The sequence below is a fragment of the Macaca fascicularis genome, chromosome 5, assembly GCF_037993035.2.
Source record: "Macaca fascicularis isolate 582-1 chromosome 5, T2T-MFA8v1.1".
NCBI classification, from domain to species: Eukaryota; Metazoa; Chordata; class Mammalia; order Primates; family Cercopithecidae; genus Macaca; species Macaca fascicularis.
The window spans coordinates 5,048,558-5,062,998 of NC_088379.1; the positions used below are offsets into that span (position 1 = coordinate 5,048,558).

At 57.1% G+C, this 14,441-nt stretch overlaps 1 protein-coding gene across 50 annotated transcripts in view; it reads left to right on the forward strand.

Moving 5' to 3' along the window:
• The window catches only part of ABLIM2 (actin binding LIM protein family member 2), a 218,272-nt gene that overhangs the window by 157,184 nt on the left and 46,647 nt on the right, over positions 1-14,441 (forward strand). For 41 of the 50 annotated variants that reach the window (XR_012434605.1, XR_012434606.1, XR_012434617.1 and 38 more), the window contains one exon: positions 11,980-12,041. The exons of the other annotated variants lie outside the window; for them this stretch is intronic. Coding sequence is in view for 7 of the 41 variants with exons in the window: in XM_074039373.1 (XP_073895474.1) it covers positions 11,980-12,041 (62 nt within the window). In the remaining 34 variants the exon portion in view is untranslated. The remainder of the gene's footprint in view (positions 1-11,979; positions 12,042-14,441) is intronic. 50 annotated transcript variants of the gene reach the window in all.

Below are 14,441 nucleotides of genomic sequence, written 5' to 3' on the forward strand. Positions count from 1 at the left end.
AGGCTTAGAGACGTGAGACCCCCTAGGGGTGGAATTCGCAGACATCAGAACTGGAACAAGAGGGTCAGGCACAGTGGCTCACACCTGTAATCCCAGCACTTTGGGAGGCCGAGGCGGGCGGATCATGAGGATGCCTGTAATCCCAGCTACTTGGGAGGCTGAGGCAGGAGAACAGCTTGAACCCAGGAGGCAGAGGTTACAGTGAGCCAAGATTGTGCCATTGCACTCCAGCCTGGGCAACAGAGTGAGACTCCATCTGAAAAAAAAAAAAACGGGCCGGGCGCGGTGGCCAAAGCCTGTAATCCCAGCACTTTGGGAGGCCGAGGCGGGCGGATCACGAGGTCAGGAGATCAAGACCATCCTGGCTAACACGGTGAAACCCCGTCTCTACTAAAAAATACAAAAAACTAGCCGGGCGAGGTGGCGGATGCCTGTAGTCCCAGCTACTCGGGAGGCTGAGGCAGGAGAATGGCGTAAACCCGGGAGGCGGAGCTTGCAGTGAGCTGAGATCCGGCCACTGCACTCCAGCCTGGGCGACAGAGCGAGACTCCGTCTCAAAAAAAAAAAAAAAAAAAAACTGGAAGAAGAGCATAGCGGCCCATAGACAGTGGGTGGGAGCTGCCAGTGAACAGATGCAGGCAGTCCCCAACTTCTGACGTGGGACTGTGTGACTTTCCGCTGGCGTGAAAGCAATGTACATTGGGTAGAAAATGTACCTCCAGTACCCACACACCCTCCAGTACCCACACACCCTCCAGTACCCATACACCCTCCAGTGCCCACACACCCTCCAGTACCCACACACCCTCCAGTGCCCACACACCCTCCAGTACGCACACACTCTCCAGTACCCACACACCCTCCAGTACCCATACACCCTCCAGTACGCACACACCCTCCAGTGCCCACACACCCTCCAGTATGCACACACTCTCCAGTACCCACACACCCTCCAGTACCCACACACCCTCCAGTACCCACACACCCTCCAGTGCCCACACACCCTCCAGTGCCCACACCCTCCAGTACACACACACCCTCCAGTACCCACACACCCTCCAGTACCCATACACCCTCCAGTGCCCACACACCCTCCAGTGCCCACACCCTCCAGTACGCACACACTCTCCAGTACACACACACCCTCCAGTACGCACACACCCTCCAGTGCCCACACACTCTCCAGTACCCACACACCCTCCAGTACCCATACACCCTCCAGTACGCACACACCCTCCAGTGCCCACACACCCTCCAGTACGCACACACTCTCCAGTACCCACACACCCTCCAGTACCCACACACCCTCCAGTACCCACACACCCTCCAGTGCCCACACACCCTCCAGTGCCCACACCCTCCAGTACACACACACCCTCCAGTACCCACACACCCTCCAGTACCCATACACCCTCCAGTGCCCACACACCCTCCAGTGCCCACACCCTCCAGTACGCACACACTCTCCAGTACACACACACCCTCCAGTACCCACACACCCTCCAGTACCCACACACCCTCCAGTACCCACACACCCTCCAGTACCCATACACCCTCCAGTACCCACACACCCTCCAGTGCCCACACACCCTCCAGTACCCACACACCCTCCAGTACCCACACACCCTCCAGTGCCCACACACCCTCCAGTGCCCACACACCCTCCAGTACCCACACACCCTCCAGTGCCCACACACCCTCCAGTACGCACACACCCTCCAGTACCCATACACCCTCCAGTGCCCACACACCCTCCAGTGCCCACACCCTCCAGTACCCACACACCCTCCAGTGCCCACACACCCTCCAGTGCCCACACACCCTCCAGTACCCATACACCCTCCAGTGCCCACACACCCTCCAGTGCCCACACACCCTCCAGTGCCCACACCCTCCAGTACACACACACCCTCCAGTACCCATACACCCTCCAGTGCCCACACACCCTCCAGTGCCCACACCCTCCAGTACGCACACACCCTCCAGTGCCCACACCCTCCAGTACGCACACACTCTCCAGTACACACACACCCTCCAGTACCCACACACCCTCCAGTACCCACACACCCTCCAGTACCCATACACCCTCCAGTACCCACACACCCTCCAGTGCCCACACACCCTCCAGTACCCACACACCCTCCAGTACCCATACACCCTCCAGTGCCCACACACCCTCCAGTGCCCACACACCCTCCAGTGCCCACACCCTCCAGTACACACACACCCTCCAGTACACACACACCCTCCAGTACCCACACACCCTCCAGTGCCCACACACCCTCCAGTGCCCACACACCCTCCAGTGCCCATACACCCTCCAGTGCCCACACACCCTCCAGTGCCCACACACCCTCCAGTGCCCACACACCCTCCAGTACCCATACACCCTCCAGTACCCACACACCCTCCAGTACCCATACACCCTCCAGTGCCCACACACCCTCCAGTGCCCACACCCTCCAGTACGCACACACCCTCCAGTACGCACACACCCTCCAGTACGCACACACCCTCCAGTGCCCACACACCCTCCAGTGCCCACACACCCTCCAGTGCCCACACACCCTCCAGTACGCACACACCCTCCAGTACGCACACACCCTCCAGTGCCCACACACCCTCCAGTGCCCACACACCCTCCAGTGCCCACACACCCTCCAGTACCCACACACCCTCCAGTGCCCACACACCCTCCAGTGCCCACACCCTCCACTACGCACACACCCTCCAGTGCCCACACACCCTCCAGTGCCCACACCCTCCACTACGCACACACCCTCCAGTGCCCACACACCCTCCAGTATGCACACACTCTCCAGTACACACACACCCTCCAGTACGCACACACCCTCCAGTACACACACACCCTCCAGTACGCACACACTCTCCAGTACACACACACCCTCCAGTACGCACACACCCTCCAGTGCCCACACACCCTCCAGTATGCACACACTCTCCAGTACACACACACCCTCCAGTACGCACACACCCTCCAGTACACACACACCCTCCAGTACGCACACACTCTCCAGTACACACACACCCTCCAGTACGCACACACCCTCCAGTGCCCATACACCCTCCAGTGCCCACACACCCTCCAGTACCCACACACCCTCCAGTACCCATACACCCTCCAGTACCCACACACCCTCCAGTACACACACACTCTCCAGTGCCCACACCCTCCAGTACGCACACACTCTCCAGTACCCACACACCCTCCAGTGCCCACACACCCTCCAGTGCCCACACACCCTCCAGTGCCCACACCCTCCAGTACGCACACACTCTCCAGTACACACACACCCTCCAGTGCCCACACACCCTCCAGTGCCCACACCCTCCACTACGCACACACCCTCCAGTGCCCACACACCCTCCAGTACCCATACACCCTCCAGTACACACACACCCTCCAGTACGCACACACCCTCCAGTGCCCACACACCCTCCAGTGCCCACACACCCTCCAGTACCCACACACCCACTCTGTTTCTCACTCTCAGTGCAGCATTAAGCGGATGACACGAGACTGCCAGCCCTCCATGCTGCGCCAGGCTGTGTGTGCGCTAGATGACTTGGCCGAAGGCTAATGCAGGTTTCTGAGCATGTTTAAGGCAGGCTGGGCTAAGCCATGATGTTTGCTAGGCTAGGTGCATTCAATGCGTTTTCGACTTATGGTCTTTTCATCTTACTGGGTTTATGGGATGTGATGAGCCCGTGGTGAGCCAAGGGGCATCTCTCTGTATTTCATGAGTGCTTGGTGTGTTCTGGTGCTGTCCTGGGTGCTGGGGACAGAGCAGAGGCCAAAACAGACAAAGTTCCCTGTCTGTGGAGCTGACATTCTACTGGGGGCTGCGAGACAGACAGAAACAAGCTGAAAGTGAGTTAATCAATGCCCTGTTCTAAGAGGGCTAGAGAGGGCTGGGGGAAGGGTGCGCTTTCAAATGCAATAAGTAGTCAGGGCAGAGAGATGGTGCCTGGCACGGCTTGAAGCGGGTGTAGCCTTGAATAGGGCCGATGTATGGGGGAGCGCATTCCATCTCCCCCAGGATGGAGGCCGGGCCATGGGCTAGAAGAACAGTGAGGGCCATGCATCGGGTCACAGAGCAATTTGTGCACCCTTGAGAGGACCAGGCCTGGCCTGACTCAGGGTTTAAGCAGCACAGACAGCCTATAGGCAGGTCTGGAGGCAGGAGCAGGGCATCCTTGGGAAACCGAGACAGTAAGGGTGGCAGGGGTGGGACTCGCCAGAAGCTGGTGGAAGCAGGCCGAGGTCCAGTCAGGAAAAGTCTGGAGTGCAGTGCCAGGGAGGGGGACGCTGGCACGACACGAGTGTGAGAGGAGATGTTGCATTTTCTGTGTTTAAAACATCAAAAGGCAGCTGCACACACAGTGGACTACAGGCTGCTCAGCCAGGGCAAGAGGAATTGTGGCACCCACAAAAGCATCTGGGGCCCTGAAAGGATCTCACTGGCAGGGCCCGCATGGGGGCAGCTCAGGAACCACTGGGTGCGGGAGTGACGGAATCAAAGAAGACACTGGGTTGGCTCTGGCACAGGCCGGCAGAGGCCACCTTTACTCAGAGATGGGAATGGGAACAGATGCATGTCTTCACGTTGGCTGGGAGAACCTGAGACGTCCAGGGAGGTTGCCAGCAGGCAGATGGAGCTCAGAGGAGAGGTCCAGGCTGGAGGCAGAGACTGAGGGTCCCTGCCTCCCAGATAGGACTGGAACCACGGGAGCTGGTAGCCCCAGCCACTGTGACTGTGAGCGCGTGGCTGTGTCCTGAGTGTGTGTTCCTTTCTAAAGAGGGTCTGAGACCCAAATAAGGTGTGATCTCCTGCCTGGCCCCCGGCCTACTCCTTGTCTGCATCCTCCCATCTCTCCATCTCAGCAAAATGCTGGGAGGAGACAGAGAAGAAGAGAAAGAGAACAAGCACATGTGTGTGCTGACAAGCGGGCAGGTGGGAAGGTACCATCGCCGGGCAGGAGACTCCACGGAGGATGTGGGGAGGAGTGCCCAGGAGGGAGAAAGCCGGGAGAAGGAGTGGGCCAGGGAAGCAGGGAAGGGGGTGGCCAACAGGGCCGATCCTAGGGAAAGGGCGTGGAGGGACAGCCCAGGGAGAGCTGGGGCTCAGGCGTGGCCACCTTGGCATCCAGCTGGTGGCCGGAGGGCCCCTTGGTACAGAGGCTATTAGGGAGGAGTGGCCAGCTGGGCCACAGTGATGGCCTATCTGGAAGGCCTGGCCTCCCGCTGGGTGGGCAGAGTGCTCTCTGACCCCCAGAGAGAGCAGAGGGAGGTCCAGAGGTCAGGGAGAGGACCCCAGCCCAGGAAAAGGTGCTATGGCTGGAGGTACACACCACCCTGAGGACAGCGGCCCCAGGCAGAGCATGCTGGGTTCTGGAGCCCCAGGGAGCAGCCGCTGCCGTCGGGTTGGCTGGAGACTAGCTTTCAGCTGGAATCCCCGTGCCTCCCCGTGCCCAGCAGGCTTACCCATGCCTAGGGACTGGACAGGTGTGGCCTCCCAGTTCTGCGGGTAGCAGCACAGGCCTGGGTGGCACCCTGTGTCCCTTTGGGAGCTTATGTTATCTCACAGCCACAGCCACAGGGCCTCCTCTGTCCTCCTCCAATGGTGCCTGGGCTCTGGAGAGCCCCATCCCACACCAGAAGCTCTGCCTCCCTCACCAGTCCAGCTGGACAGGCCTCTCCTTCACCACCGCTCAGCGATGAGGGGTGCCTGCCTTCCTCAGATGGAGACACCAAGGCTCAGAGAGGGGACCCAAACCTGTGCAGCGCCACAGCCTCCAGACCTCCTGCCCAGGCACCTGGGAGCGGATGGGAGCTGCCCAAGCGAGGGGCTCATGGGTCAGGTGTCCACAAAGCAGACCCAGACGCTGTGTAAGTCACAGTCCTCTGCCCACAAGATGCCCAGCCTTGAATGTCCAGCAGTGACTTTGACCTCTGATGAGCCAGCCTGGAAGAGGGCGGACCCGCAGAGAACCGGCTCAGGGCCCTGGAGCACGGATCTGTCACCTGTGTGCTTTTCTCCCCGTGGACCCTTAGTGCCTGGGAGCAGTGTGAGTCCCGTGCCTCCCGTTCCCAGGCAGCGGCCTCGCCATCCGTGCCTGTGGTTGGCCGCGTCTTCCCAAAGGCTCCGGGGACAGCTCCCCGAGCAGCAGCCGCCCTTCCTGGGACCCAGCGTTGGTTCTGTGGGGTGGGGGACATGAAGGTGGCCACCCTGAATACAAAGCCACAGAACCGGCCAGAAGAGCACATGAGGGGGCCTCAGAGAGCGCTGCCTGAGGGCGCTGGTCCACCCACGGTTCAATCCCAGCCCGTCCCTTGCTGTGTGACCTTGGGCGCTGCCTGAGGGCGCTGGTCCACCCACGATTCAATCCCAGCCCATCCCTTGCTGTGTGACCTTGGGTACAAGAGAAACCTCTCTGAGTTTGAAGTTCCTCATCTGTAAGAACAGGGATGATCCAGTCCTGCCAGGGAGCATGTGGGGGTTGAGGAGCTTGCACGTGAGCACACGGGGATCCTGTGGGCTGACCCCGAGGGATGTTGAGGCTCAGCACCTCCAAGTTCACAAGCCAGGCCATGGCAAGCCCTCTGTGGTCATCTTGGGCCCGTCTCACTTGCTTCTGAAGTCCACAGTCAGACCAGCCAAGGGGCCTCTTGTTCACCACTGCTCAGGGATGAAGGGTGCCCGCCTTCCTCAGATGGAGACACCAAGACTCATAGAGGGGACCCGAACCTGTGCAGTGCCACAGCCTCCAAGCCTCCTGCCCGTGCACACGGGAGCTGCCCAAGCGAGTGGCTCACAGGTCAGGTGTCCGCAAAGCAGACCCAGACGCCGTGTGAGCCACAGTCCTCTGCCCACAAGATGCCCGGCCTTGAATGTCCAGCGGTGACTTTGACTTCTGATGAGCCAGCCTGGAAGAGGACAGACCCGTGGAGAAGAGGCTCAGGGCCCTAGGAGCAGGCCTGGTGGATGCTGAGGGCAAGGTGGCCATGGCAGGCTTCACAGAGGGGAGGCAGCGGGGAGCCTGGTTAGGCTGAGCTTGGGCATGGAGCGGGTGGGCATCCAGTGCCTGCAGGGCCTCATGTAACTGGCATCAGGACTACCCAGTTGCCGCCACGCGCCTGGCCCCCTACCTGCCTTCTCCGTGTGGGTGTCTCTCTGTAATACACACACCCCGCCTCTTGAAAGCTGTCTGCCTCCATCTGACACGCATTAGACCCACATGTCTGCAAACCCACACCAGGGCACACTGGCTTGGGAGCAGATGGGGTTACTGGTTCCTGAAGCCGGGAGCCCTCCTCATCTCAGCCTCTAGTCAGTAACTGACCTTGAGCAGGTCACTTGATATCATTAGGTGTCAACTTTCTCATCTGTAAAATGGGTTCATGTTTAGTGTGTAGGCTGGTGAGAGTCAAGTGAAATCTCTGAATACATAAAGGGACTTTTTAAACCAGTGATTCTTGGCTGGGTGCAGTGGCTCACGCCTGTAATCCCAGCATTTTGGGAGGCTAAGGCAGGCAGATCACCTGAGGTCAGGAGTTCGAGATCAGCCTGACCGACATGGAGAAACCTTGTCTCTACTAAAAATACAAAATTAGCCGGGCCTGATGGCACACGCCTCTAATCCCAGCTACTCAGGAGGCTGAGGCAGGAGAATCGCCTGAACCCAGGAGGTTGCAGTGAGCCAAGACCACGCCATTGCACTCCAGCCTGGGGAACAAGAACAAAACTCCGTCTCAAACTATTAAATAAATAAACAAGTGATTCTCAGCGCTGGCTGTGCAAAGGATCCCTGGACCTTTAAAATGTGTGGATTGCTCGTCCTCCCCAAGAGAGGCCAACTTCAGAAGCCCAGACAGCAGCCCAGGGGGTGAGATAGCGTCATCTCGTTTCTCCCTGTTCTTCTCTGCTACCTACAACTAAACAGACCTGGAAATGATACGGCAAATGGTTGGTCATAGGAGAACTCTAAAGGTGGGAACAGCAAAGTGGCCTGGCGAGGCAGCCTCAGGACCTCAGGGAACAGCAGCCCTGCATGCCCACTCCCACCGCCACCCAGCGGCAGGAGGTGGCCCAGGCCTGCAGCCTCCCAGCCTCCCATGCAGTGGCAGGTGACGATGCAGGTGTTTCCCTCCCGCAGCCACACTAGTAGATGGGCAGGTGGCCAGCAGGCACCCCGCAGTCCTGAGAGTGAACCCAGGGACACGGTCTCTACCCATGGCAGGCATCTCCCACCCCCACCCGGTGACACAGGACACCCCAAGAAGGGCATTTTATCCCCACGGGCAGCACCAGCAGGGACCAAGTGGGCGGACCGGCAGCTCCAGCTGAATCTAGCAGACCAGAATAGCACTTCAGCAAGCATTCTGAAAAGCAAATTGTCGTTGGAACCAGAGCCTCCAAAAGACCAGGCCGTACACACGAAACCTAAACAGGGTGCCAGCCTGCTCAAATAGAGGATTTAACACTTAACAAGATCAGTCTCCTAACATAATATCCAAAATGCCCAGGATCCTGTAGAAAAATTACCCATCACACCAAGAACCCCAAAGATCAATGATTTGAATGAAAAAAGACAGCAGAAGGCCAGGCGTGGTGGCTCATGCCTGTAATCCCAGCACTTTGGGAGGCCAAGGTGGGCGGATCACGAGGTCAGGAGATCAAGACCATCCTGGTCAACATGGTGAAACCCTGTCTCTACTAAAAACACAAAAATTAGCTGGACATGGTGGCGTGCACCTGTAGTCCCAGCTACTCAGGAGGCTGAGGCAGGAGAATCGCCTGAACCTGGGAGATGGAGGTTGCAGTGAGCTGAGATCGTGCCACTGCACTCCAGCCTGGGCGACAGAGCAAGACTCCGTCTCAAAAAAAATAAATATATAAAAAATAATGGCTGAAAACGTAACAATTTTGGCAAAAGAAAGAGACATAAACCTACAAGTTCCAGAAACCAAGTGAGTCCCAAAGAAAGGATAAACCCCAAAAATCTGCCCCAAGACATATCATAATTAAATTTCTGAAAATTAAGGATAAAAAAATGTTGAAAGCAACCAGAGAGAAAAAACAGAGGGGAAACACCAATTTGAGATTTCTCATCAGAAACCACAGAGGCCAGCAGGAAGTGCCCTGACATCTTTCACGTGCTGAAACAGCACGTGAAACATGTGGTGTGCGCAGGAATCCTGTGTTCAGTGAAATATCCTACAGACCTACCCCTGAGGAATCTTCTCCAAACAGAAAGGAAATGATAATAGAAGGCTTGGAACTTCAGAAAGGAAAGAAGAACATTGGAATAGGTAAAACCGGGGACAAAGCGTGATAGACAGCCCTCTTCTTGGAAAGAATCATATTCTTACATCACATTGGATGGTTGAAGCAAAACTTCTAGAACCATCTGATACGGGTGCTCAAAGGAAATAGAAGACCTCCCTGAGACAGTTGTAGTCAAAGTGGGGAGGATAACACAGGCTTCGTGGACGAAAGGTTTCCACCTGCGTGTGAAGCGGTTAAAAGTCAAGACCCGTTGGCGGCAGCCTGCGCACTGGGAACCTCACACGCTGTCCAGGTGACTCCAGGGGCAGGCAGGTGGAGGCCCTCGGGCTTAAGAGGGGTGCAGGACACCACCGAGGGTGTTCTCTGTTCTCGAGGCAGTAGGCCAGTGTGCATCAGAATGGTCTGGAAGCCTTGTAAAAACACAGATCCCTGGACCCCAGCCCCAGAATTCTGACACAGGAGGTCTGGGGTGGGGCCCAATAATTTGCATTTTTGACAAGTTCCCTGGCAAGGTTGGGGCTGTTAGCTGGGGATGCCAATTTGAGAACCACCCCTGTGGCACCTTTGCTGATAAGGACCTCCCGCTGAGCTGGAGGTGCCCTCGGGATCCCAGAGCATGCCGGGCTCTGGGCATAAAGGAGGAGGCAGGTGTCTCCTGGAGGAACCCCAGGACTGCAAGGCAGGCGGCCTCGTCCGGCGTCCCAGTGCTGCCGCTACCTGGCTGGGTGACCTCAGGCAGGTTCCTGCACGTCTCTGGGCCCTGACTCCCCTTCTGTACATGAGAAGAGCTGGCCTTTTACCTGGGGGTGCCTCAGAGGGGCTGGGAGGGGGAGGAATAGCCCCAAAGGTCTGGCCCCCACCCCTCTCCCCACGTCTGTCTTCCCGGCTCCTCATTTGCCTGTTTTGCATATCAGCGTTCACATAAAAGCTCGCATGTCGAGGGAGTTCCTCTGCTAAGATAGGTTTGAGGACCTTGATCTTGATGTTTAAAAGGCCTTCCTGACCCACATGTGGAACCTTTCCACTGGCCACCCTGTTGCAAACAAGTCCCCAGCTGAGGCTCCTCCCACAGGCTTCTCTGTGTCCCCATATGACCTTCATGGAATTTCTTCCCTGTCCTCATTGAGTCCATGAGGAACCCCCAAATGAAACCCCTGGGAGAAGCATCCTTTGCTCAGAAATGAGGTCCCTGGAGTGGGCGGGTGGGCGGTTCTGTGCACAGAACCTGCCTTGCCCCTGGAGGCACGGTCCTTGCGAAAGACATGCAGCCTTGTGAGCACTGAAGGATGTGAGCCGCCTTCCCCTCAGAGGCCTCATGGGCGGCCTGGCAGCTCCCAGGAGTGACTGTGGGCATCTGGCCCTGTACATGGCTGGCCTGTGCCACTGGGGCCCGGTACTGGGGTGACACCGCCAGATGAGGCAGGTGTGGGCTGTGCTCTGTAAGACCCCACAGGCTAGTGGAAAGACAGACAGTTTAGGGACCCAGGACAGGTCTTTTAAGGATGCTTCCCTGCGTGTGGAGGGCCCTGCCTCTCCAGGGTCCACACTCTGCCCCTTCCTTTCCAGAATGCAACCACACCCCCTCTGAGCCAGGCAGGCGTTCACTTCCTCCCTGCTCTCCCATCACATGACGTTGAAGAGGTTACTTTGGAGGTCTCAAACTTCCAGCAAGCTCCCAGGCCCACCCAGGGCCAGCCAGGGACATGAGCGATGGAGGGAGCTCAGTGGGGGGCTGGGAAAGGCTGCCCCCTCCTGGCAGCCCCAGCAAGCCTTGCTGCACAGAGAATCCAGAATTTGTTGTCTCAGACTAGCCCTCTACTATTTCACGAAATTTGGATTTTAATATGAAGCCCCCCAATTGCAAGCAACTCAGGATTTTATTTATTTATTTATTTGTTTTTAGAGACAGGGTGTCACTCTGTCTCCCAGGCTGGAGTGCAGTGGTGTGAGCATAGCTCACTGCAGCCTCAAGCTCCTGGGCTCAAGGGATCCTCCCACCTCAGCCTCCCAAATAGCTAGGACCACAGGCGTGCACCACTGCAGCCGTCTCATTGCTTTGTGCAGAGGTGGTCTTGCTATGTTGCCCAGGATGGTCTTGAACTCCTGGCCTCAAATGATTTTCCCTCCTTGGCCTCCCAAAGCTCTAGGATTACAGGTGTGAGCCAATATGCCCAGCCAAGAAGTTTATTAAAATAAAATTGCCTCCAGGCCCCATGTGCTTGGTGGTGGGCCTCCATTTGCCACCTCTGGTGGGCCTCCATTTGCCACAGGATGGCACAGCTCTGCTGTTCCTCCAGGGTTCCAGAGACTGTGTCCCTTCCTGATTCTGCCCAACTCCCCTGTCTGTAAAGTAAGGGGCGTGGCCCAGGTGCCAGGTGGTGCCCAGGCCAGAGCCTGTTCCTGAACACAGGGGCCAGCTGGGCTGAGGTTCTGTGGCGTTTCCGGTGTCATGGGCAGGCTCAGGACATTACCCCTCCGTGGCTTCCTCCTCAGTCAGTGCCCTGGGAACAGAAGGTCACCACTGAGGCTGGGCATGGTCCTCAGGGGGCCTCCCCTGTGTTACTTGCCCAGCCTTGTCCACCTCGGTGGGAAGCCCCCCAGGGCTGCACCCCCCTCGCTGCTGCACTTAGTCTGCGCGCGTGACAAAGCTGTGCTGTGTCTGTTTCAGGATTCCCCTATTCCAAATCTGACCCTCTCCCAGGACATGGAAAGAATGGCTTGGACCAGCGGGTAGGTACTGACCCTTCCCTGGCCACGGGGTACTAACGATGGCTGTGAGGCTGAGCACGCTTCCCACAGCTTCTTGACCACGAAGCAGGAGGAGAGGCCCCGGGGACCCTGCGGCCCACCTGCCTCTGCCTGATGCCCCACCCAGGGGCTGCCTCTGCCACCACTGCTTTTTCCCTACCAGGACCGGACCAGACCTGGGCAACACCCTCCCCACCCCGCCTCCCTGCCCCCGGCCCCAGAGAGACCTCAGTGTGTGGGAGCAGGGGAGACAAGGGCCACCCACGGTGATCAGGCCCAGCTCCAAGAAGCCACTCCTAACCCTCTTCCTCCTCCTGTGGCGCTGAGCCTGACAACCCTCAAGGGCTGTTGCATTCGGTGAGCCTGTGTGAGCCAAGTGCCCACCTCCTTATCTGGGATGGCCTGGCCTTCACTGCTATTACTGTTACTGGGATTACACCAAACAATCCTTAGCATCCAAGGCTGTTACTTGAGGCTGCATGGAGATTGGATTAACTCGAAGTCAGGCTCTTTGGCTGCCCCCAGCTGAAGGCCGATCCCATCTCCTACCCTGAGTTTGCTGACTCTTGGGGCATCTGAATATGAGCCCAGAAAATCTGAGGGCTGATTGCCTTGCAGAGGGGCCAGGTCCTGTTCCCCAGGACAGTTAACGCCTTAGGAAGAGCTGCTCGTGTTTGTTCCTCTGCCCACAGCTTCACAGGGGTCCCCGGTGAGGACCCCTAGGGTGGAGCAGGCTTGCTGGTCCCAGACCTCCCAACGCACAGACACACACACATAGCCCAGGGGCCTCCCCACTGCACAAGGCAGCCTCGTCGTAGTCTGGAAATTTGTTCATAAACGGAGGCAATTCACCTCTCAACAGAGGCCACTAAAAAACTAACCCCGTCTTTGTTGCACTGGAGCAGCCTTGGCTGTGTGTAACCCCTGGATGGCGTCCTCAGGCAGGTACTCTCCCCAGGGTCAAGGCCACAGGACACCGTCTCCAGAAGCCGTGGGTGTCCTCTTGGGCCGGCATTTGTTCTTTCCATCTCCTTCAGGCTCTGTCAGACCTGCTGCTGTGTTTTTGTCCAAGGCCCAGCCTCCCTGGATCTCCCCCAGGCCCAGGCACCTCTGCATGATTTGATTCTAGCCAACCCCACCCCCACCCAACGAACTGCTCTTCCCATTCTGGAATGGGCCTAACTGGGGACCATGCATGTGGCATGCTTCTTTGAATTTTCTCCAAAGGAATTCTCCACTCGTCTTCTTCCACATGGAAAGCAGGGGAGATAAGAGAGCTGGACCAATGTCCACAGGACTCCTACGACACCAAGATGTGCAAATCCCTGAGCTCAATGTTAGGGGTCCTGGGGACAGTGGGAAAACTGTCTAGAATGTTCCCTTCTCACCTGGAACAGCTGTTCTCTGACCCTGGGGCTGGTGAGCGCAGTGTTCACAGTCTGGACCAAGCCAAGGTGTTCCACCACCCGAGTGAGGTCCTGGAGACTTTCCTCAATATATGGAAGGAAAGCGAGAGAACAGCACGCTCTGCGTTTGTAGTCTTGCGTCACTGACGCCGGGGCTGTGCATCCTCTGGGAAGGTTCTTCTCTAGGCTCACGTGCTAAAATGGTGCAAATTGACGCCTCTCAGCATCTGCAGAGAAAGTCGTGGTCTCCAGATGCCGCACTGTTTGAGAACAGCCGATCCAGACATTCTGGCAGGGACCGTCTTCACTCCCTCTCCTAGAACTATTGAGAACAGAACCTCAAGCTTTACAGAATTAAGAACTAAATTTCTGTAAATGTGTTTCTCCTGCAGACTAAGGGGTGGGAAGGAGAGCGTTAGCTGGTGTGCTCTCTGCATGTGTTAGGAGAACTGATATGCACGGAATTCATCATCACGTGGAGATTCTTAGCTTTTCACATTGCTTCTGGGGGAGATTGGTGAACATTATTAACGACTTTGCTTTGGGATTCTCTTTTCCCTGCTAATGTTCTTTCCTATTTTTTCACTCTTTCTAAGACTTTTATGTACTGTTATGCCTGTTTCTCAGTGAGAAGGCCAGATACTTGATCTTTCACATGACCAGCCTTTTGCAGGGTGGCCCTGCTCAGCACCTGGACTCATGCCCTTCCCCTGGAGATGCCCTGGGAGTGTGAGTCCGTGCCCTGTTGCTGATGGCCTACGGTGCTCCTAAGTCATTTGCTAGGTCGTTTCTTGATTTGCCTTTACTTCCAGAAACGATTCTGGGTGACCTCAAGCATAGATGCAGTGAGACCAAAATCCCGTGAACACCAAATTACAAAGGAGGAGAGAAGGAAACTACAGGAGAAAATTACATCAAAAAACAAACAAAAAAATATTACCTGAGAGGCAGGGCACAGTTGCTCATGCCTGTAATC